The sequence below is a fragment of the Tinamus guttatus genome, unplaced genomic scaffold (assembly GCF_059628265.1).
Source record: "Tinamus guttatus ecotype Peru unplaced genomic scaffold, ASM5962826v1 Tinamus_guttatus_pri_ptg000649l, whole genome shotgun sequence".
In the NCBI taxonomy this organism is placed as follows: domain Eukaryota; kingdom Metazoa; phylum Chordata; class Aves; order Tinamiformes; family Tinamidae; genus Tinamus; species Tinamus guttatus.
The window spans coordinates 2,800,726-2,826,580 of NW_028289183.1; the positions used below are offsets into that span (position 1 = coordinate 2,800,726).

General features: G+C 41.9%; 1 protein-coding gene across 1 annotated transcript in view; it reads left to right on the top strand.

The window, feature by feature from the left end:
- The first annotated feature begins 5,351 nt into the window (after positions 1 to 5,351).
- CA10 (carbonic anhydrase 10 (inactive)) overlaps positions 5,352 to 25,855 on the top strand; it is a 149,621-nt gene continuing 129,117 nt past the window's right edge. The window contains exon 1 of the mRNA XM_088535912.1: positions 5,352 to 5,859. Within this exon, the coding sequence (XP_088392038.1) occupies positions 5,799 to 5,859 (61 nt within the window). The 5' untranslated portion in view covers positions 5,352 to 5,798. The remainder of the gene's footprint in view (positions 5,860 to 25,855) is intronic.

Below are 25,855 nucleotides of genomic sequence, written 5' to 3' on the forward strand. Positions count from 1 at the left end.
TTAGTAGTTAACTGGCAGTCATTTTCCTGTTCCTTTGCTGGGGATGTTTTTAACTTTAAATACATTGCATCATTATCTTTAACAGTAAATGTAAATTCCATCTCAATTGTAACAAAGGCTATCAATACAGGAACAGAATTACCTTAACATCCTTAGCACTGAGGAATTTGAAAAAGCTGCACTTTTATGATGACGATATGTTAAATTTTTTATCAGTTTCCTTAGTGAGGTCAGCACTATTTATAGACATTAAAGATATTCTCAGAAAACATAAGAAAATATGCAAGTAACAATACATGAAGCAGAATCACTAGAAATTAAATGGCAACATTATTTCTCAGTACTTGTAGTTACACTCTCAGCAACTTGCCCATCACTAGTGGCTTTCTAACAATACCTTGTTGAGTCCCTGAATCAAGAAAGTTGCTAAGTGCCATATTTGCCACTTAAAGGGGCCAGCTAAATGCTTAAAATTAGATGTGTGTCTCGGAGGAGAGAGCTGAGGCCCAGCCAGGCAGCGCCTGCAACGCGAAAGCGGCTCCTCTGAGCCCCATCCTCCCCGGCTGCCCTGGACCCCTCAAGCATCAGGCTGGACCCCAACACACTGCAGGGCTTGGGCAATTCTGACCTATTTTCTTCTTATTCTTGAGGTGGTGACAGTCATTAGTGTCTTTCTCACTGGTAGTAAGAGATTATTTAATCTGTTTTTACTAAGTTACTTGTGGAATTGAGGTCTGTTCTATAAATGCTAGAAAATGACATAGTAGGAGTTTGTTCAAAGCCACAGAGCTGATAAAATCAGCACCATAAATTCTTTTCTAATCCCATACTTATTCCCTGAGGTTAGAGTACTCCATACAGATAATAAATAGGTATCAAAGACTTAAGTAGACAGATTATCTAATGCTAAAACAGGTATGCATTTCTTAATCTTAGCCTTCAAACGCTTGCATAGAATGCACAGAATTTTCTTCCAGCAGCTTTTTGCAATGTGTTATGATACTTTACTGCCTTGTTGGCTATTTACTTGGAACTTGCACTGCAAGACATTCAAATATACAGTCTAAACACGGAAGTCCTTCTTGACTTCTACAAACAATTCAGTTAATAAAATTGTAATAAAAAAACTCCTAGTGCAAGTTCAACCTTGAATGAGCTTGACTATAAACCCTGGATGAAAAGAGGCAGTGTCATATTCATGTGACACCTGGCAACGAGTTCAACGCTGCCGCTGTGAGGTTTATTCCAAGCAACCACTTTCATTTCAGTGGTGATTAGGGGCCAGTTCTGGTAAAGTTCCCTAAACTGGCCTCTCAGAGCCTGGAGATTTGGATGAGCTTTAAATCCTCATTTGGATTTGGAAGCCCTTGAGCTTTCTTTGTCCTGAGCAAACTGCAGTGCTGGCCTTTCCTTTGATTTGATCCCAGTTCACACTTACATTCGAGCCTCTCCCCGCAGCACTTCGGAAGTTCATTCACAACTTGATCCATCATCTGCCAGGGGACAGCAGCAGCAGAGGCTGGTCCAGCCCTGCCAGCTTCACTGTGAGACACACGCCAGAAGCTCTGGGTAGTTTAAGTGACAGGTCTTTGCAGATCTGGCTTGTTTGGCCAGAAAAGGGCTGGGCAGCGCACGGACAAGCTACCGCTCCAGACCAGCGGGACCTTCAGCAGCGCAGCAGTGATGCAGGGCAGCCACCTCCTCACCAGCACAGCATGATTCAAGCTCATTCTGAGTAAAATGAGTCAAAATACCAGTCTGCTGGCTCCTCTGAGGAAGTGCAAGATTTTATTTCCTTTACTGATTTGGAATATGTTATTATCTAAGTACTTTTGAACTTTCTTAGCATAGCTAAAACACAAAGTCTTCCTCTGAAGCTCTGGCCTCAAAAAATTAAGTGTTCAGCATGTAATTAATGTAAGTTAGGTACCCTTAAGCTCTGATGGAAATCCCAGCCACAGCTTCTAGATAGCAAAATCTTCACAATTAAAAAAACATGAATATGCCTCAGAGACCTATCTAAAAACACTTTATACTCATTTTTAACTCTAGGCACATGAGTAGTCCATTGACTTCAGTACAGCTCAAAGGTTGGCAAGAATAGGTTTGAGTTTAGCCAACTGTGCAAATATGAATTGAAATCAAATAAATGCAGTAAATATCAAAACCCTTCATTTTAGTGAGTTACGGAAGGAGTTTTGAATGGAAGCTCATTCAATAAAAGATTGATGCCACAGCCAGTATTTTTGTCTATTTTGAACTTAAAATTACACCAAAGCACACAAGAGAGTTATGTTCTGCTTTATAGCACCTTTTGCTTCTATCCCAAATACGCTATAGTATATTAAACCTTTTCCCCTGGGATCAAATACATTGTGCTAAATTCTGCAGTAAGAGCCTGATCGAAAACTCACTGAGGTCCACAGAAATATTCTAATTGATTTCACTGGGCTCTGGAATAGGTCCATACTGACATCCATTCAGCTTGACTGAGCCAAGCCTTCCAACCCTTCTTGTGGAGCTGCGGCGGCCAGTGGGGCCCTGATGACTTCAAAACCAAACTTTAAGGTCACGGACAGTCAAATGGCATCACAACAAGTATATGACAGTAAAATGAAATCATTATTTATGTAGATTTAAAAAAAAATCTATTTTCTGAGCTCCCCAGAGTATTTTCCAGGTAAGAAAAACTCTCAGCTTTCCTTTGATCCCTGATAAATTTGTCAGACTGCCTCACAAACTACTTACTGCAGCATACGGGTTGCATGAGTAGAATAAACAGGCCACACCAAATCGATGCACAAATACTAACACATTTGGAGTTTTTGACTCTTTGCTAGCAGCCAACATCAACCACCTAACTCACCCTGGTACGGAACGTCTGTTTTCAGCTGGGTCATGCACATCTTATTTTCGCAAATAAAAAGATGCACTGTACGTCTACTGATTTAATCACTTACAGGCTGAAAAAGCAATCTTATTTAGTGCAATCTCCAGTGTATTCCTGGTGTTAAACTCATACTAAGGTTCCACCTTAGGAATTAAATATGAGCTTTCTGCATCAGATTTGACTTTCTTTTTTGTCACCAGTCTTATTCCTGGCTGGCTCAATAAAACATACGGACTTCCGACACAAATTTCAACATATATTTCAGTAGAGACGCTGGGAGAAAGGCTATTTTTTCCCATCTACTGCCCAATCCTGCCTGCTTCCTACCTGCTTGTGACATTTATCTCCCACACACAATACCATACTTTCAAGGAGACCAGTTTAGTAACAAGCATGTCAGTCTAAATATGAGCATAAAGACTTTCATGGCTTGTGTTGTGTTTTAGATGGGGATGTTATTTTAAGAAACGAGTTGGGAAAGCCCCAAAGAGATTTCACATGCAAGCCCATGGAAAATGTGCACCTATTTGAGTGAAGGGATTTAGTAAACATCAATGGGAACATTTACTGAGCATTCCTTTAATACTTAGACATGTCTAGACCACCCTTAGAAGATAGCACTCATTCCTTTCATAATCCAAATGTAGGAGGTAGTAATCTGTTTTTTTAAAAAGGTATAAATATGAAACCTGAATATGCCGTTTCCACGATTCTGAAAACACAGAACATTGAACAAACAAGGTCTCAGGTTCAATAGTAATTATTTCTTCTGCTGATTTGAGACTAAAGAAATGGTTTGGAAGGGCTCCCTGCAGTCCTTATTTTATTAACTTTTCATGAATCAGATGCAAAACATATTTCACCTTCATTAAGAATCTATACCAGTTTGGTGCTTCTGGACAGCTCATTCGGCGCCCAGAGACGTATCTACACAAGGGCATACCAGATTCTGCCTGCTCGCCCGTAGGTGCCTCAGTTCCCCAAATCTCATGCATCGTCATTTTGCCAGAAAGGGCTATTTCTCCAGTGCTCGCTTTGTTGCTCTCGCTGGGCAGACTGTGGCAATCAGGGTGTTAAAATCATGAGTCTCTTTATAAACTACCACAAGTGATGGAGTAAACATCAGCAGAGACTGCTGCAGGGCAAGGAGCACTTATCCTAACCAGAGAACCAGCAAGATGAACACCAGAAATCACACTGAGTGCCGATTGCCTGGAGTCTAGACTCTCCTTCCAAATCCTGATGATTTTGTCCCATCCAGTAGCTTTAAAACACTCAAGAAATCTCATCTACTGCAATTAAATACTGGTAGCATGACTTGACGGTCCTACACATTTCTCAGAGCCTACAACCAGCCTAGCCAGAGGTTTCCTGCAGATGCTCTCTCCTTTCCCCTTCCACGTCGCACATCTTCCTTGTGCCCGCATCGGGCAAAGGTGCGTTTTACCCGCAAGCCCCGGCCCGGAGCACCGCGCTCCCGGTCCTGCGTGTCCCGCCCGCACCCCGCGCTGCGCCCTGCGCGTCCCTGCGCACCGGGGCTGCCCCTGCCCCGCCGGCCGCTCCGCGCACGCAGCCGGGATGCGCCTCCCTGCAGCCCCCGGGCCGCCCTCCCTGCCCCGCCACGCGCCGCCGCAGCCTCCCCCGAGGCAGCACCACGGGACAGGCCCCGCAGCGGCTTCTGGAGGCGCCTCCAGCGCGCGGAGCCCGCGGGGGCAGCGCGGCCGGGATCCCCCCGCCCCGGCCCGGCCCGGCCCGCGCAGGCGCCGCCTCCGCCCGCCCCGCCGTGCCCGGCGCTGCCGCCCGCCCGCCCGCCCGCGGCACCCGCTGCTGCACCGGGGCCTCCGCGGGGGATGGCGGAATAGGCGCAGCCGCGGGAGGGGCGGGGGGGCCGCGCGGGGGCTATGAGACCTCCGTACACTTAGCGGGGCGGCGCGGCGCTTGGCAGCGACTGCTTTGCGGGACCGCGGGCGGCCAAGCCGGGGAGCTGGAGAAAATAAAAATATATTGCAAAAATACAACCCCCTGAGCCGGAGGCCTTTGGGGTAAGTAGGAGGCTGCCCCGCGGGGGGGGGGGAGGTCGGGCCGCAGAGCGCGGCGGGCGCGGGCTGCACCCGGACGTGCGGGCAGCGAAGGACTCGCCATCCCCGCCTGCCTCGCGCTGCCGCCGAGCCTGCAGAGCCTTTTTTTCGTTTTTCCCTAAAATAAGTTTTCAAGACGACCGCGCAGCGGCACCTTAGCAGACCCCCGCAAACTCGCGGCTTCTGCAACCCGCCTTTTTGCGGGGGGGACACCCGGGAGCCCGCCGGAGCGGCGCAAGGGGCCCTCCCGCGCGCGCAGGGGCCGCGCGCTGCGCGGGGCAAGGACGACCCCTGCAGTCGCGCGGCGGAACGCGGCGCCGCGCGGCGGGGATTGCGGAGCGCGCGGGGCTGCGGCGCGAGCGCGGCTGCTGCGGGCTGCGCGGCGGGCGCCGAGCGGCGGCTCTAACCTCTTTCCGCTCATTTTGTAGCAGCAGGAGAGGAGCCCCCTGCCGCCCCCCCGGCCTGCTGCGCGCCCCGCTGAGACGGGCAGAGTTCGGGGGTAACTTGCACCTGGCCGCCCTGGAATAGAGACTCTCCGGACCGGATCGGTTGGGGTTTGTTGTCTATGTCTTGTTGGGAAATCTGGTGGATTTTTTTCTCACTGGTGGAGGAAGAGCCCCGTTGGCTTCTTGATCTTTCTTGGAGGGCGAAGGAAGGGAAGGGATCTCGCTTGAGCCGTGCGGAGAGAGAGCTCGGACATGTGTTGTCAGCACATCTGGGGAATACAGTCTGCAACTCCGAAAGGAAATTTGCTGGGATCGTTCAAACTGCGATATTGATCTTTGTTATTTTTTTTCGCCAAGGGATGCACTTGGCATGAGAATCGGAGGATGGAAATTGTTTGGGAGGTGCTTTTCCTTCTGCAAGCGAATTTCATCGTCTGCATTTCAGGTACGCAGCTAGCGCAGAACGGGCAGGCGGCGGGAGAAGTACCGAAGCAGAGCCCCAGGCTGCCCGTAGCAGAGGAGTAAGGGGCACCGGTAAACCCGAATCAAAATAGCGTCTGAAAACCTTATGCATAACAGTATTGTGACTGCATTGTGACCAAATGTAAGAGCCATCAAATCCCCTTCCCACCCCACTTTATTCCAGTACCTGTTTGACAATTATGATACACTGGTTGCAATAAATAACCACAGGGTACTGATTAAGCAGATGCTTATAATTCCTAATGTACTCTGATTGTGACAATTAATCCCAACATTGCAGTAATCTCAGCATTTTGTGGCTGCTAAAGTTCTTAAACTTGGTTGATTTGTGGGTCTTAAAAGGGTTGCGGTTCGCTGGATGAGCTGTCAGGTTTTGGTGCCACATTTCAGGGGCTGCAAAGAGAGGAATGACAGAATCCTCTAAAGACCATGCCTCTGCTTTGAAAAGGAGATTTACTGGCACTCAGGTCTGAAAAAGAATTAAAAAAAGAAAGCCCCATCCAAAGAACTGCACGGTGGCTGGGATTCCGGCTTCAGGCTTTTCCTTTTAAGGCTGCAAAGCCCTTGTTCTCCCCTCCAGTATGCAGAAGTCAGGTAATTTCAGCTGTCACCAGAGCTTGTCCAATTAATGAATGGGCACGGCTGGGTGTCTAGTGTAAAGGATTGGAACAATTTATTCTGGGGGAAAACACTCCTTTCTGCTGCACAAGCCCTGGCTGCCTTGTTAATTTGTCATGTCAGTCATGCTGGAATAATTACGTTGCAGGAGCAGTAGTGGGGAGGTGGCCAGTTCTCTAGTTTGGGACACTTCAGGAAGCCCCACGGGGATCCAGGCTGCCTGCATCTCCTGCTGCTCCACTTCTCTGCAGGCTGCCCCTGCCCTCGCGGCGTTGCGTAAGCCTGGAAATGGGAACGTGAGCAGCGCCCGGCACGGCTCTGCGGCGGGCGCAGGATCCTGCGGGCTCCTCCGCGGGGCTGCGCGGCGGGCGAGTGAGCTCCTGAGCTCCCCTGGGGCCGTGCAGAGCTCGGCCTGGGCCAGCCCCTCGGCAGCACCTGCAGCCCCCCCCGCTTCCTGCAGCACTTCCTTGCTGGTCCATCCTTACCACCTTCGCGCTGGCACTGGGGGTGGCAGCATCTGCATCAATCTGCACCTGCCCCCAAACTTTTCATATTCCTGAGCTGATAGTGTGTGTGCCAGCCCCAGAGTATGTCAGCCCTTCTCTTATCCCCATCAACTGGCACCATCTGCCAGCAGGAACCAGGCTGATGCTGGCGGCACTTCAAGCTGACCTTCCACTTGTGCCCACTGGTACCACCAGAATAATTCATTCTCTTTACAACAGCAAAACTTGCTATCTCTTGTTATTTAAATCTCACACTTATCTGTTTAGCTCAGCATGATATGCCACCTGTCCAGGTCTCTTCAAATTAGGCACTTCTGTTAACTACCACAGTGAGAAGAGAAAAATGAAGGCCATAATTTTCTTGGCTATTCTGCCAGTTATACCTTGAGACAGAGAGAAGCTCTCCCATTCTGGGCAGGTCCTTATGCCATGCATCTAGCTGCCAGTGTTTCCTAATCTTTCCCCCTTCTTTCCTCTTCTTCAGAAATTGGAACTCAAGCATCTGAAAATGATAGAGGGATCAGTCCTGCAGGGGCACTCTTGGCTCTCCATCTCCCTCTAGCACTAGGAACAGCCTGATATCAATCTCTTTTCCTTTTTTATTTTTTTTAATGAAGTGAATAGCGGGATGCTTTTGCTGCATGGTTAAAGCCGTGGTTTCTAAAAACATGTTTTAACCACATAGAGGATGTGGTTTCTTTCTTTCTTCCTTCCTAGGGCTTTTTATTTTTTCAGGATTTGTTAGTCATCTTGGTAAAAGGGATTTACATCTGTAGATATCTGACAGGCATTAATGCTTTGTGTTTTTTCTCCGTCATCCTTTTTTTACACCATGTTTGTAGCACATTATCTAGCTTCTGGTTTGCACTTTGGCACTGATCATTCATTCAACATATTACTTTAAAAAAGACAGTAATTGAGGCACGTTACTGCAGTTACAGAAAAGTGAATTAAGAAATTATGGGGTTTTTTTCCTTTTTTTTTTTTCCTTCTCCTTTTTTGGTAAGTCAGTTGTTTCAGCAATGAAGATGCCAGACTCTGCTATTCTGTGCACAGATCTTTCCTGAACGTTAGCAGAGACTTGATTCAGTGTGTGCTTCAATCTGTGCTGGTCTTCCCACTAAGATCAGTGGGGACTGGATTAGGGCCTTCTAAGAGCTGCTGCTCAAAGGATGATGTCAGTCACTGAACTGACTGTTAACTAGATCCTTATGACTATCCCATCACTATTAGCAAACCTCTTTGCTAAAGATAGGTTCAATGTTATGTTACAATGTCCTTTGCTATGCATCTACATATGTTTAAATATAGATTGTACTGAACATAGATCTTCATTTGCTCATGCTGCCTTTTTTACTTAAATGGAATAATGAAGTTCTAACATAAAATTATCTTTTTTGTATAATTTTACATGCATAAATTTTTGGGACACATAATGTTAACTTTGGTAGCATCTTAAGAGTGCTTAGTATGGAAAATAATTTCATCTATGAAAAGAAGCATATATATTTAATAAGTTATTTTATACCTAACACTTTTCGCTGCTGAGTTACCCTTGTATATGTTAGATTGCTTGGTTTGGAAGAAAGGGTATCAAGATATCTCCCTTTTTAATTATTCGCCCGTGTCTTTGGAAAATAATTTCTATTTTTTCTGTGTGAACTTTGTAAACTGAATATTTCTGTCTTCTTGGCATACTGAATGAAAGGTTTTGCTACCTGAAATTGTTTGTCTGAAAGCAAAATCTAGTTTCCTTGTAAAAATACAGATGAGAAATAAGAACAGATTGAAGGACCAAGAAAACAATTTCTGCCCTTCAGAAAGAAATGGAAGCCCTCTTTTTTCCTATTAAGTCATGGAGTATATTGAGTTATAGTCTCTGAGGAAAAACAGTCATGATTTATATTATGATTTCAGATATTTTGTTTCTTTTAATGATACTACAGCACAGAAGGAACACAAGATAGTGGAAGTGAAGATGTTCTATAGATAGGTTGCTAAAATTAGGATCCCTCGGGTTACTGTTTTCTTTGGTCATGAATGTAATCATTGCAAAGGGGTTTATTGTGTTGTATAGAAAGAGTGTTAGATTACATGTGCTAGTATGATGCCCAAAAGTTCCTTTCTGGGTAAGAATACCACCAAAGATTAATTGGCATCAATGTTCTCAGGTGTAGATGGGATGTTGTTGATACCATAATGGCTGCAACGGCTGCCATGTTTGCTTGCATAGATATTTGTATAACTATGTTACTGTTTTTTGTGATTTTAAATATCAGCAATTTAAAGAAAAAATATTTTCAAAACTTTTTCAGATGCCTCATTTAAATAAGGAAATACTACTGTTCTATATATCCATGGATTAAGAAAGTTTCTACATACATTTTCTGTTAATCCATCAACAAAATGACTTATAGAAGCTGTGTGTTCAATCCTTGTGTCTTCCAATGAATTGATGTATTGCCTCTCCTTATTTTGGCGTATTGGAACTAACGTGGATGAGATTCATGGAAGTCCTGAAGAACTCTCAGGATCTGAGAGCATGCTCATCCTTTGCCATTGCCCTCAAGTTATGCACAGCCATATCCTGTTAATTATATAACTTCTTTAGCCTATTTGGCTGCACACAGAGCTCATAAATCATGCATTGGGAACAATAGAGAGTGAGTTGGTATCAAGAAACTCGTGTGTATCAAGGAATTTCCGTGGACATGTGATGTAGCAGCTCCTGGCACAGAGAGCTGGGGTGGTGTGTGGAACCTGGCTGTGCTTCATTTTCTGTCTTGCTGCTTCTACAGTCTCTGAGCTCTCATTACCTGGCATAACACAGAGATGTCCTGTAGGAACTCTAAATTATGCTGAAGCTTGATTTAGCTGTTGAAGGATGATCTATAAGGTCTGATGACTCATCTCAACCATTAGTACAATTTAAGGGAATACAAGCTAGCACAAGAAGTGTTGTAGAGAAGAACAATATGAAGGATCTAATGTCCATTAGAAACTATCACTGAATGGTTCATTGTATTTTTGGACAAAGATGTTGAAATCAATTAATCATTCTCAAATAATGTCACAGAAATGGCTTTCTCTGGCAATTTTGTTAAGTAGGGAATGTAATATTCTAGGGGAAATAATTATTCATAACACAGATGTATCTGAGAGGGAAGTAATCACTAGGAACATAGAAATGTATAACATGTAGCCCAATGCTCTTGGTGACTAAGAGCTTCTGGCAGTCAATCCGTTATATATTCTTTTTCTGTTGGCCGCATCCCTACAGCTTCATGTGTGTGGGCAAACCTTCACGCCTGTATGGAGTTTGTTGATGTTACTGAAAATCCACGTGGACTCAAATCCTCCTGCTCACAGTCAAACACAGGATGGAGGCCATATGTTGGAGCCAAAGACTCTCAGTTTCTTAGCACTTGAAAGCTTTCTCACTTGAGAGATGTTGCCGCCTTTTCAGAAAGTGTGAAGATGTTTCTGCTCTAAAATTTTATGGAAATAGTCTCATACTATCCTATAAATGTCTACTTTACTCTTTTTTGTGCGTCCTGTATTTTTCATCATTCTATTTTTAGTTAGTTTTATAGCTACAGCATGACCAGATAGGCACTAAAGTCCAAAAAAACTCATCCATTTTTAGCTTACATAAAGGCAGTAGAAGGTAATGTTTATGAATAGTTTTGCATATTATGCTGAATTATTTTCCATCCAATAAACCTAGGGGAAGAAACTCATAATCACTGCTATTGTTTTGCAAATCTCAATGATTAAGATTTTCAAAGAGACTTTGCCTTGTTGCACTGCCTCATTGTTAATATAATTGAACTAGACACCAAACCTCCAAGATGGAATTATTTTAAAAAGGACTAAAACTCCAACCAGTCATCCCAATTTACAGTATTCTGGAAGTCTCTGAGATGCAACTGATATTACAGACAAGATTTGCCCTTCAAATTCTCAAAAGAGTCTCAGTTTTAAACCTACAGCAGCTAGATTTTCAATTCAGCAAGGACTGAAATGACTAACCCTTTGAATTATGAATATATGCCTTGCATATAAATGAACAAGTAATGCTTGCTTACCATAAAAGACTGTTTTGCTTATCTGTTGCTATTGATCAAAGTATTGCTTTCTTACTTGGCTGAAGTTGTAATTTAGCTGAAGAGAGAGCTTTTATTTTCACCATTGCTGATTGTTTATGCTTAAACTTACACAGCAAAGACTGAACTGGATGATTCACTCATCTGTGGTTTAAATGGAAAGTACAAAGTGTTTTTATGAAAGGAAAGCAGTGAACAGACATTATATATATATACACTGAGTATTTTTCTGTTTGACAAGATAATAAACTGATTAAATTCCCTTTGGTTTTCCAAGAGAAGCCCTGTTTTGCATACTGTTTTGTAACCAGAGTTGTATTTCCCTTTGTTTTCTAATAATTGCCAATGGTTCTACAAGCATGGTGATGTGCAAGCTTAATACTGTCTTTTGAAACTGAGCATTTAGAAAAAAAACTCTATAAAACTGTTTTATCATATAGTCTTACCAGCCGCTCATGCAGCAGACAAAAGTAGGTGACAGTTAAGAATAAGCATTGGACATATTGTGATAACTGTTATTTTGCTCTATTTCTTATCCTAACTATACATCGTATTGGGAAGAATAGAAAATGGGGGCTAGATTTTTAAATGACTTGTTCAGAGTCAACATTATATCCTATATTTCCATTGTAGAGCCATCAGAAAGTAAAAAAGTGCTTGTCAATGCAGTTGAGAATTTCAGTTAGCATACAAAATTCCATTGGGATAGATAAATTGAAATGGCAATGATAAATAAATAGGAAATAAATTCTAAAAAAGGATAATATCCTGGCATTCAGGAGATTTTACAACTCTTACTACTTAAAGATGAATTCAGAGAACGAGACTATTTTATAGCTGGTCTACCCATTAATTAATAAAAAGCCATCAAGTGTCTTCCAGTGGAACTTCCTAAGGATATAACAGCAAGCTATTAATGTAAAAACAGAAGACTGAGAAACACTTTATAGCTGTGTTCTGCCTAGGCCGGTGGCCTCTCTACTGATGTAGCCCAGTAGTGACTGGGTGCCTCACAGACTGTAAACTTCTTATTTATCAGTAAGGGAAACCTCTCCACTCAGTGCTTAGTGGTTGACAACTGGGGTAGGAAGGCATAAGAAAACATGTATTTATGCCCCCTTTACAAGACCTTAGAAGTCTGAGAATATTATAAATGGCCTTACAGTGTTTACGGAACTGGGGCCTTATAAATTTTAAAAGCTTAAGACCTGACAGTGAGAAAGACTTTAGATGGTTTTGCATTATGATACTATAATCAAAAAGGAAAAACAATGATGCTTTTCTTTGGTAGATCTCAGAAAAATACAGTAATGTTGGTCACACTTGTGGATGGAAAAACTGAGGTAAACAGTAAAGCTGAGGTAAAGAAAGAGCTACAGGTCACCCACCAGTAATCTAAATATTTAACTACAGTCCATATTCATTCTCGTTGCTGCCTTGCAGCACTAGGGTTACACATGAACGCTTCTTATGATCATGGCAAGACACCGAAACACCTCATGAAAATGAGGGAGGCCTCAGCCGCTGCCAGAGGCCGGCCTGGAGGGGGATGAACCCAGGGGCTCTTCAACCTCATCTCCATCTCCAGCCTCCTGTGCCCATGTCTGGTTCACATCTACCCTCGTGCAGCTGCTTCCACTGGGTTATAGAGCTGAGGAAAGTGCTGTGAGGAGCCATGTTGGAGCTGCCTCTTGCCCACCCCTGCCATGGTGCCGTGCATCTCCTTACCTCATCTTGCCGACTGGACTTCCCAATTAGGTGGAGGGTAGCTGACCCGCATGGCTCTCCCTGGACCCGCTCTGCTGCTCCAGCAGTGGGAGCATTGCAGCCACGCGGAGGTGGCTGCCGTGTCAGCAAATGGCGCCGCCAGTGTGGCGAGGTGTCCCGGTGTCCTGCTCACTCGTGACTGCAGGGTGACAAGGCCATGGACAGGGGGCCTGCGAAGCATCCAGGGGAAGCTGAGACAGAAAATAAAATGATTTTAAACTTCTAAGAGCAGAAAGCCCAGCAGGGCAGCAAGATCATGGTCATCTCTGCTCCCTCCCCTCAGGAACGTGGCTGTTTACCTCAGCGTCAGCAGCTGAGCGGCCGTCGGGCAACTTCTCCTGGGGTGCATAATCCCAGAATACGGAGCATTCTGGTTCCCTCAGAAACTCAGAAACTGTATCCCTCTTCTCTCTTCCTGACTGTTACAAGGTATATGTTTTTTCTCTTCATAGTAACAGCAGTGAAGTTATTCTGGGTTATTATTGTGTTATATTGAAGAACTGTATCAAGTACCATTTAACTTAAATTGCTTTGTGTGACAGCCATGACTCAATGTGCTGGTAGAGTAAAATTCCAACCTAAGCAATGTTCTTCCATATACATATGCTATTTATTTAAATTCTGCTTAAATTATTAACATTAATTCAGTTGATTTCTCTATATAACTATGAGTAAGAGATGATTCCTCTGAGTGTGGCACCTAAGCACATGCCTAGTGTTCTATGTCCACCTGACTTCACCCTTTTAATATACATATATTTTTAGCATTCATGCTTTATAAGCAGGTCTTACTGTTTTAGTATGTTTTTGTCCCTGCTGGAAAAGAAAGTAATATGCAAGCCTCCTTGCATTTGCCAGCCTCCACAGCCTCCTACAGGTTGCCCAGATGATCCTGAGGGTACTGTGTGGCAGACAGAAATTGCAAGCAGGATATAAAGTTGTCTGCTGATGCATAATTTCTATCTTCACTCTCCTCCCAGCACACTCCCCAAGTTGCCAACAATTCATCTTTGCCAGCCTGTAATTGTGCCTTTGCCCTAGAGTCACAAGTATTTACCTCACAGTGGAATAGGATGCAAAACAGAGTAATAAATAACATGATTTATTTTTAATAGGTATCGTAAGTATGTTTTCTTACTAGTGAGCTAAAACCATAGCCATCCTCTTTAGATTTTATGATGATACATCAGGACACAGATTCAGCAAAATGCAAAACTCAGAAAGTTGTGCTTAAGTGTTTGCTGTCTCTGAGTCTTAGTACATAACCATATAAAACAATACACATATGTATGTATTAGACTGTATAGACGTATACAGATTAAGGGTGTGCTTTAGTGCTATGCTGAAGCAGGGACTAGCACTGATACAATACATGAATAATGCAAAATCTTTGAAAGTGGCCAGCTGAGAGGAGTGGAAATTTTTATAAGCCATGATTAAATTATGCAATTGCAGAGAAACTGGTTGCAATCTTCGTAACATCACGTAATTTCTCTGTGTAGTAAAGCAACAATACAGACTATTCCAGTACAACTAACACAGCAATGAGGGTAAAACCTTTTGGAAAGGTCTCCCTTTCAATAGCTGCTTAGCTAAAGACCAAGTAATTACTCAAGATGACCAAAAGGTGAAGGATGTCTTGTTCACATAATATCACATCATCATCTAATGAATAATTTCATGTCTTCTCTTTCCACCCCATGATAGTATGGGTGGACTCTGCACAGCTGAATTCATTTCTTTCCTCTGGTCACATAAAAATTGATTCCAGTCATTAAATAGTCCAGAACTTAGTATCTTTATAATGGAGTGTTCTTATATATAAAAAAAGGCTGAAGAAATTAAGAATTCTCATCATAATTAAAGGGGCATAAAACTGTGCACATAACATTTTACTACTGCATTAAAAAATAAAGAAGAAGAAACTCAAAGCGTTTTCAGTATAACTTTCACTTATATAATCTGTACAGAAATAATTTTCTGGCATTTGCTTGGAATGACACTCATCAATTCCTACACAGTTATTTAAAATCTCCTGTAGACACAAAAAGGTATTTATTTTACATACATGCATTTGGGATATTTTGCCAGGGCAAAAGGTAAGCTTTATTGACTGAAACAATACTTCAAAGCAGTTCTTAGTTCACAGAGATAGTTAAAACTTCGTAGTGGAATTACTCTGCCAAGAAATGTTGGCACGGAGTTTAGCTAAGTATTAAGCAGAGGTCTGTGCTTAAAAAGCATCGTGTGACCTCGGCTGCTGGGATTCAGGTATGTGAGAGAACTGTGCTTAGAAGCTTTACTAGTCATGTGGGTGGAGTGATTTTCAATCACTTTGGTCATTGCTGGATTAAAATTGAGGCTGCAGAGATTAATGGTCTGTTGTTACTAATCCACTAAACCCCTGTTCCTAGATCTTTTAAATTGACTGAACCTATAGATTGATAAGTTACAGAGAGAGATGGATTTGTAATGTTTTTAACTATCTTTCTTGATGTCCAGTGTTAGCACTCTCCCTTTATTTATAGCTCTTTGTGACAGTGGTTTATGTGCTGTTCTTGAATGGAAATGAACTCCATTTTCCTACTTTTTCTATTTATACTATTCTATAGCTACAGGAAAAGGATGTATCATTTAAAAATGTGAATGAAGAAGGGTTTGCTATGTTCTGACAAGAGCTGGCACTACCACAGGCTTAGATAAAAACAAGATTCCTTAATTTCTATTTCTTTGGTACAAAGATGTATTTTGAAGGAGCATAGATTGGTAGAATTTAAGGAATTCAATATATGAGAGCTTCACCTGAAGCTGAAATCTCATCATACAAAGTAGATGCATGAAATAATTTCAATATGAAATAAATACCTTTGCAAACAGACACATGACAGACTTACAGACATGGGCAGTGACATGCTGAGTGTTTAAGAGCTTTAGTTGGGGAGTTTCAGGTACTGGGTTTTTGTTTTGTTGGGTTTTTGTTTGTTTGTTTGTTTGTTGAGGTGAGGGGAGAGATTTAAATGTCTAAACTCTACCTGAGTCTTAATTACTTTTTAGGTCTAGATCTAAATTACTGGTCCAAACTAGGACTTTTAACCACTGAACAGTCCTTCTTCCCTAAGCTTGTTCACACTGCAGGCAAATGAGGCATGTGTTGAATGGTCTCTGCACCAAGTAGTTCCTCTGGCTCTGCTCTGTGTTTATGACTATCTGCTGAGCAGCTTTTTGGGATTAAGCTGAACTGCTGTAGTTCGTAGCTGGAGATGTGCTGGGCTGTCAGCCTCGGCTTTATCTCACTTCAGGGACCAGGGGCTCTACCGTCTACTGTCTAGTATCCAAAGTGGTTATTTGCAACCACACTGAGTGAGAAATACTGCTCTGCCAGAGTGATAGCAGTTCTCATCCACTCATCACATGAGTAAAATAAAAAGGGGCCACATCCTGTACTTAAGCAAATGAGCATAACTTGGAAGATCCAATTCCTAATAGTAGGGAGCTATTTTCAGCATGTGTACTGCATGATCAGGTCCTGGGATATGTCATTTTGGTGATCTTGGCTTTTATCAGAAGTAATATGCCCACTAGCTGTGTTAGCCCAAATGTTTATATCACTGTTCTAATCCTGATTTAAGTCTTACTTAAATGTTTTAACAGTTGCCAAATAAACATGTAGTCTGCTCATTTTTTAAAATTCGTTTTTACAGCTATCATACGAAGAGAACCCTATTATTGATGGTCCATTTTTTAAAAGCTTCTGCCATCTCTTGCACTTTTGCTATTGCTGTTTTTTTCTCAGTTGCTCTTAAAGGCAATATTAACAGATGGTATGCCTTGCTCATTAAATCTGCATCTACACCTCTCCAAGGACTGAAAAGATGTTGGGAAGCAGACCATGTTACTGCAGTGACTGCCTAGAAGCTTGAAACTTGCTGTGCTGTTCACGAGCAGTTCTCCCTGTCTGCGTGCTTCAAGTGCTGTAGCAGTGGAGTTACAAATACATTGGTAGATGACTTCTCATTTGGCAGTGCCTAGGTGCATGCCTGAGATGGGTGGGATGTCCATGTTCCTTCCATACTTGCCATACTTGATCTTCGGTCGTGATGTAGGAGACAGCCCTTCCTTTCTAACCAAATTTAGGTCTTAATGCTAGATGTTAAAACTGGACATCTGTAACACCTATTTTCCCACTTCCATTTATATCTGTCACTGAAGTTGCACTTGCTCCTCCTTGGGATCACTTCCTCTGCAAAGTTTTGCTCTTCTTTTTGTCCTATCTACAGTGCTGAGAAGTTCTCTTTAAGGAGTGAGCTATACAGATGTTACTTTTAGGCATTCCAAACGGAACGTGTTTTTGTCTGAAGAGGCAGTGCTTTGATGTGTGACTCAAGAGGACATCGTGCCAGCGTGGAATTCACATTCCATGTGTTTCAAATTGGTGGTCAGAGATGCCGAAATCCAACTAGCAGATAAGAAACCTCATTTCAGCTGCTTTATTACTCTGATTTGGAACTAATGGGATCTGACTAGCAATCCCAACACGTCGATATACCCAGAAATAGGGTGCTCCCATCTTCCTTCATTTAAGCTTTTCTTGTCTTTAGTAAGTGTTGGATCAGAAAGGTTAAGTTGTTGTTGATTTCATGGTTCGCGGAACGTTAGGATTTAGTTCACATTTCTTTTATAGAAGACCTATGTTAGGGATAAGGAAGCCGAAAGGTGGATGGTACATTAAGCAGAAATTTCCGCTTTTACCATTTCTGGAGGAAAAAGTATTTCAACTCTTCCATGTTTTAGCTGGTCCAGGTGGATACAATGAGTAAAGGGCTACGAAAGCCATATGGGCAGTCTTATGTTGAAATGAGCCTGGTTTGTATCGATTGAGATTTTTAATTGGTGAGTTCTTAGAGCGAACTTGGTAAACCTAGCTTAAATCTATCTCATCCATCTTGTGCACATAGACAAGAAGACTCCCTGCCTTACATGCATATTTTGCCTGTGAGATTTACTCCTGGAGACTTGCAAAATGAAGAGTCCATCTAAAGTAGCATCAACAAAATGAGAGATTCTCATCTTAGTAAAAGAAAGAAGGTAACACAATCATATGAGTGGGACAAAATGCTGGAGTATTTACAGTTAATAGAAGTGCTACCACCAATTACGAAAATGTCATTCAGCTAATTATCACTGTGCCAGTAATGCTGCGTGTGTCAGTAGCAAAGTAAAGTCTGTTGGACTCTTCAATGTACAATGCTGGGTGTATAGGGGGCTGAACACTGCTGCTCTTCTGAGTGCAATAAGTAAACTCCTGGATACTTGCTGGATACTTGGGGTAGAGGTGCCCCAGATGGTTTAAAACATTATAATGTAAAATGCAAGAGAGCCTATCTACTAACAAAATTTTCAATTCTCACTTTAAATACAATTTTCTTTCTTGTTGGCAGTGAAAGTGACAACAAATTCTGTTCTTCTATCTATAGAGTACTTATAAGCAAATGAAGCCAATAAGCAAAGCATGATACATTCTCTAAAGTTTTCAAAATTCTAACCTATTTTTAAAGAGTAGTTTAATTCAAGTTTAAAATGCTTACAGATACTGTAAACCAGCAATAACTGCCTAACTAGGCATGAGCCATCTTGATCTCCAAGACTCCTGTGCGAGTGCCTTTTTCATTCCCTTCTCTCCCTGCTGACATTACAGTGTCCCTGTCAAAAGCAGTATTTTACAGAGTGGAAGCTGGCTTTCTAAATATTGAGACCTGGGTATTGCTGCTTAGCAGCATTTTTGTCATGCAGGACAGGGAACACCTTTGGTACAGTGATCAGTCTTTCACCTTCTGTCGCCTTTATGTTATCTTGGAAGGTGGTATTGTCAGAATTGGATGAGATATTGGGACTTAAGTCATGCAGGTGAATGGAGCAGCAGATCAGCTCCTGACCTCACACAGGTACAAGGCTGCAGTAAATTTACCAGAGTCACAGATTTTAAAGTCGTACAGCTCAGAACCAAAGCTGCTTCACTGAGTAACTGACTGAAATGTTGAAGCTGTGCTTAATTCTGCTAGGAGTCTTGATTCTGTTCCCATTAAAATTGCTGAATGTTTTGGTGGTAACTTTCATTGAACCAAAATTGGACTGCAGGGACAGTAAGTGACTTATTACCTAAGATATTTCAAAGCTTAGGAGCATGAGGTCATATTCTTGCCTTCTTAAGCATAATTTTCTTCTCTGCTTCACCCACTGTCATCTCTGTCACCCATTCTTTGCTACTTAGTCAGCTGAGAAGAAGGACAGGAGTAGGCCAGTGTGGAGGAGAAAGAACATTTGCTTGTGAGGGGTGGAATAACAGAAGAACAGGAAGCCAGATGAAAAGAGGAGAATATCAACCAAAAAGAAGAATGCTAGCAAGTAAGATTGCACTGAAATGGATGTTTCAGAGTGTGCTTTGCTAGAAACAAATGAGAAATAGCATTTACGATAGTCTACATTCCTAATTCCTTTTGGTTCTGATCCTAAATATATAGGAATCTGGCTGGCAGCTTCCATCAGAACAAGACAGAGTCTTTGAACTGTTACAGAGGTTGAAATATAGATAGACTCTTCAGTCATCAGATCTTGATTTTATTTTAAAGCGTTTAACTTAGAGCAGAGAAATTGTCAGAAACCTTGAAAGACAAAATTGTTAATAACTTAAATGCTCTATACTTCTCCACTGTGGAGCTGTTGACCTTTAAGGAGTCTGACTGCTAACTGAGATTATTTCATTAGTATTTGCACATTGACTTCCTGCCAAAAAGTCAATCTGCTTTTCCTTTGCATGGTTTTGTTATTTCGAAAGTCTTCAGCTGCGGAAAAAAATCCACTATGTAACAAGGAGCAAGTATAGTTGGAAGCTTTCCAAAAAACCTTCCCAGGTTAAACTCTGGTGATGCTGAAACATAATAACTGTTTCATGTGGCCTCCTTTTCCGTACCTACCAGAGCAGTTCCTGAAGGGCAACAGTTAACTCACAGTTCCTAGTACTCCATGAAAATGTTCTGCTTGTTATTTACCCGTTGGAGTTTATACATCATTTGAACTTGGACTTTGGCTTTTTTTTTTTTGCCTTTTTTCCCTAATCAAACTCAAAACTGTTTTTAAAAAATGTTTCTGATGATCTTAGTGATCCTTCTAATGGTGTTGACTGTCAATGTACAGTATGGATCTCTTGTATCACATTTAAGTGCTTAGCACATCTGTTTTGTTGAACTCACTTATCCAAATTACCTGAAACCTCATGTAAATACAACAATGGGAAATAACGGAATGAAAGGCTTCATCAGAAAGGGCTGGTTGGAGAGGAGATCAGCAATCAATAGGCCACCAAGAAAACATGAATTCCCATCTACTGCAAGATAAATAAGGATGAAGACAGATGTACATGATCCCTGCTTCTTCTCCTCTCCCAGAAGGTGGTCAGAATGTCATCTGAAACAGCTGGATGGAGCTCGCACCATTCCACGGGCTGTTAAAGCTGCCAGAATGTCCTGTTTATTGAGCTTACAGGGCTGAGATCTTTTTTTTTTTTTTTTTTTTTTTTTTTTTTTTTTTATGAAGGACAAGAACTGATGAGCCTGTAAAAATATTCAGGGCCTGAAGGGTGGCAGCGTGTTTTGCACCTTAGACTTTCAGTCCTCTCCTTTGGTGTTTTAGCAAGGCCGACATTACTCAAGACTAAAGTCATTCTCGTGCTCAGTCCTGCAGAGGGAACAACCAGCTGCGTTCTGCAAACGTTGCAGCTCCTGGATCGCTTTCAAGGAGAGCTGGATTAGACGCACAGGAAGGGCAGCTGGCCGAGCTCCCGCAACAGGGCATGGGTGGTTGAAGGGCATCAGTTAGTGCCTGGCAGGGGGAGAACCTGCCCCTAGTTGGAGCAGACTTTGGAGTTGATCTGATTTGCTCTTCTTGTTTACATGCACATGTACTATGGTTGCAAATATTATGCATACATGTATACAGACATATACTACCACAGCACACACATGATTTGTATATAGAAATGCGATAAAAACGGTGTATGAGAAAGAGATTTTCTCAATAAGCTTTAAATAAGATAAGAAGTCTATGTCTTTACGAAATGAAGTGCTTTATGTTGGATTTTGGTATTTGTTATAACTGGGACTGGCTGGTTGGGTGAAGACAGCTGTACTGGGTGCTGGGGTGGGAGGACAAGAAGACAGTTGGTGCGGAGGAACCTGCGACCGAACATGGTGCTGTGGGATGGGGGAGGGCAAAAAAAGGAAAAAAAATGGGACTGAGAGCCAGTTAGAGAGGATAAGGAAGAGAAAGACACAACCTCGTAGTCATTTGGGTAGATAAAAAGTGATGCCATTTGGTAGACTTTTTTAAGTTGTATTAAAAATAAAGGTGGGAGAGAAACATGAGAAATTTATATGAACAGTCTAGTGTAATCTTAACATTTGGAAATAATAGAAGCACAGTTGCCTGTGCAAGGTTGTATGGGGAAGGACACTAATTCAGCACTTTCTCATTTAATTGCAGAGGTTGTGGCACATGCCGTGAGTAAAGGAGGGGACTGCAGGAATCACACAGGAATTGAAGGCTTCTCTAGGGAGTCAGATTTTATCCCTGCTCTGCTGGAATTTGAGTGGCTCTGTTGGAACTTGTGTTGCTAGGCAGCTCACTTTAATCGAACTTTTCAAGGGTGGTCACTAATTATACGTCTCTTATTTCCCCCAAGGCCTGACTTGCAGCGCTGAGCAAAGTGCTGAGCAGTTATAGCTGGAACACATCAATGGCAGCTGCTTTGCACACATCGAATGCCTAAGTCTAAGCTGGGAAGAAGTGGTGCACTAGGCCTCACCCGGACTAGTCACGGGCAGGAAGCAACTTTCTCTACCTCTGGCCTGTGATTCCATGTTTGTAGAAAGGGGACACCATCTTTCCACAAATACCCAAGAATCAAATATTTCTGATGGTTGAAGCATGTGTGCTAAATAAATCATGGTACTTTCACCTTAAAATTACAGAAATGCTGTGTCTGAAGTGGCCTGTTGGGGCAGTGCCAGGTCATGGGCCTCCGAAGGCTTTTCCTCTGCAGCCCAGCATGAAGGTCTAACAAGCAGCCCCTGTCTCCCTCCCTCCCCAGAGCTAAGTGGAGAGAGATCAGCATGCATGCTAAGGGCAGCACAAAGCAAAACCAACCCCTCTTGGTCAGCTTTATACATTCAGGTATCAGTCCCTTGAATTTCTATTAATTTAAGTCAGGTTCTTACGTAACTGCTAGGTGTGTATCTGAGATCGGATCCTGATCTGCGGAAGTCACTGAGCAATCTGAGCAGGAGAAAGAGAATTAAACCCCGGAGAAGGCAGCTTTTGCAATCTGTATAAAAGGAAGCAGTGCCCCGAGCTACCGCAGGTTTGTGTTCATAGCATTCCTCTTGTCTGCTCTGGCTTAGGCTGAAGTTTGGAAAATGTTTCCATCTGAAAGGGCAGATGAGTCTTTCTGATATGAAAGAACATACATTAAAATTCATCTCATTTTTTCATGTTATTGCAGGGCAATATTAGCGTGTCTGTGGGCTATAATGAAAGGAGATTGCTGTCTTCATCCAGCCCATCCAGCTTAATCTATGTATTGACGATAGCAGAATATCTCTTGTAATACATGACATAAGACAATGAAAGAATGTTTAAATTAGTGTTTTATAAAAAGACACAAACTGTGTAGGGAGTAGGTAAAACATGTCATGTTTTAATCCATTAGAAGTGACTGCGATACTTAACTCAAAGCCTAGAGAAATGTAATTTACTTAAACAGTACTTTGTATTTCTATAGTACCTTTTACTCACGTTTCTCAAATGTTTTACACTAATTATTATACAGAAATAAAGAGCTGCTGCTCAATGGGTAGAGCTCTCTTGGGCTTGGTCGAAGATGGTTGATTCTCTCACTGCTTTAAGTGTATTGCAAATCAGAGTAGTGGGGCTTTGCACTGCATTGCTGAAAGATATTTGCCCAGGCAAATTGCAAAGCAATGAAAAAGCTGCCTCAAGGCTTCTAGGTCCAAATCTTGCATCATTCTTAATGCAAATCTATGTAGGATAAATAATGCCATTTTTATATATTACCTTCTATGTTGTTTATATGTTAGTTAAATCCAGTGCAAATGTCTGAGCATTTTAAATGGCTTCTGACTGGTTAATATTCACTTAAGAGCAATATTGTGATCACAGTGGGTGCTAACCTAGCAAGTACCCTGCTTTTTTCTATCAGCTGACTTCAAATGCATTGATGGGCCCCCTGGGTTAGCAGACAAAACTTGGGCTTCTGTTGAGAAACAGTGCCAAGTAGAAGAGGCAAGAAAAGATGAAGAAGCTGTTTTAATGTAAAATGCATTAAATTATCACAGGGTGATAATTATACTAGTAATAGAGACCAGTGTATAACCCTCACGTCACTCTGTCACCTCAAACCTGATTTCACGACAGCCTTGTGCATATTACACTGCAATGAATTCAAGAAAGTGGCTCAACAGAAACGGTAGGAAAGTGGTGCTGTTGTTTAAGCAGGTCTTTGGAGTCCAGGCTGTAATAATTAGTCTATCTTTAGTCTATCATCTAGTCTATCTTTAGGATATCTTAATCTTTTTCTTTTTTTTTTTTCAAAGGGAGGAATGGCAAATTTGGAGTGGGAGGAAGAGAGAGATTTGTATGAGAGATCAGAGCCAGAATGATTTTTAGATTTTTGTGCTTCTTGCGATGGTTAAAATCTGAAAGGATCACCTTGACACTTAATGCAAGTAGAGCAGCACTGTCTGTGAATTAGCACTGTGTTTAATAGCAACAGAATATTTATAGTCTAACATTTTAATGTCTACTTAGTCTTTGATCTGTGACAAGTCTGTAATTGTGTATTGAAAATCCTTTACCAATATATCATGAAAGGTGATTAATGGTAACTTTTAGATTACTGACTTAATTTCCCAACTTAAATGCATATTCTTTGTGGTTTTTGTTTTTGATTTTTTTAATACTCAGTAATGCAGCTTGATGGTCCATAAAGCTTTGTACATTTTTTCTCCTCTTGTTTAGAATAGCAATGAGAGGAATGAAAAAACAGAAAATACTGAAGTCTTTAAGTGACAAAGCTATAATGTCCCAATTTTACTCAATCCCATTTTACTCATACCAAATTAACTAAAAGGTTTTGCAATTATACTCATTAAATATCCTCCAAATGACAGAAATTGTTCTTTTGCAATGAGTTATTTCTAGAGCAGCAGAGGGAAAGATGTAGATCTCCTTTTGGCTCAAAACCAATGTGATGCTATCCATACAAAGATGATTAGAGTAAATATTGACCTGTAGAAACTGCCAGGATAAATACTGAGAATTCTTGGAATGTCTTTGAAGAAACACATATTTCAAGAAAGTTTATAGTCAAACAAAATTGATTATTTCTATTTGTGTAGTTCTGGGGAGTAAACCAACCTTGCTGACTTCCTTAATATCAGAGGGGTTTTATTTGTTTGTTTACTGGACAGAATTCCCCTATACACTCAGGCTGCTTTCTGATGGGAGAAAAGAAGAAAAGAAATGGTGAGTTTTGGGCAGAAGTGCAGATGGCACCTAACCAGCCCAGCTGGGTAACGGGAGCACAAGCCCAGTGCCACATGCTTCGTTTCTGCCTTGGGTTGCAGTTGGGGAAATCACAGTTTAAGAAACCCTCATTCAAACAGAAGGATCATAATAGACGGGTCACAAACAAATGTGTTTGTTCAGGAACTATATTCAGGACATACTCAAGTCATCAAAATCCTTCCTGACAGTTTAAAAGGCTTAGAGCGGACCTGCTACACATAAGCTGCTAGGAGAGCTCCACTTATCACAGCCTCATGATCTGCTGACTACTGGGCCATCCTGTTAACTCTTGCTAATCTTCCTTTGCACACAGAATCCCACTGACTCACTGAACTGCTTGGACTGATGATGAACCAGCAGGAAGACCACAAAGGTGCCTGCATTTGAGAACAAATAAGTGAAGACAGGACACAGCCAAATATTGCAAAGTTGAATATTCATACAGAAAGGATTTTGCTCAGGGTTTGAAAGTCACTAGAACAGAGGTTAAAGCTGGTGCTCCCATGTTTTAAACTGTTCATCCTCCAGACACATAATGAATAGAGACTGGCTTCCTCCCATGCTCTGTGCCCTTCCTAGCATGTGACCTCCACAATTTATTGGTGTTCTTATAGTACAAAAGATAAGTAAGGGCAATCTTGTCAACATATTGCTGCACAAAGTTGTGTTGGGGAAAAAACAAACAGATGCCATATACACAGTACCATAAGGATATAAGGAAACACATGATTCCTTTTAGGTATGTGGCTGGATCAACTCCAAGCATGTATGGACTGACTTCTATATGCATTTCCACCCAAACAGACCCAGACTGTATCTCTGCTTTAGAAATATTAGGCAGGTGAGAAGGGAAACATATAATATATGTTCAAAAAATAACAGATTTCGTTTCCAGTCCTGAGCTGGAGTTTTCTCCTCCTGCTACAGGGAAATCTTGCAGACTGCTGAAACCCCCATGAATTCTGACTTGGAAGACACAGGGCCATACAGATAAAATGAAGGGAAGCTAGGAAATCCCTCATGAAATCTTTGCAGTGGTGGATTTCTCCATACAGTTCCCTTGAACTAAATACATTTTAAATTCTTAACCTTTGCTTTCTTTCTTCTCCTCCCTTTTTCTTTTTATCTGTGTCCAAAGTCTCATCTCTCACATACAGAGAGCTATGAACAACACGTACCTAAAGGAAGCTTTTCTTTCTCTATCTGGGATTTCTACACCAATTTTTAGAAAGTGATTGAAATTCCAAAGCAGCAAAATGAAGCAGGTACAACCACTGCAGCCAATGCAAAATAGCCTCCATTTTAAGTTCAGAACTAAAAAAGA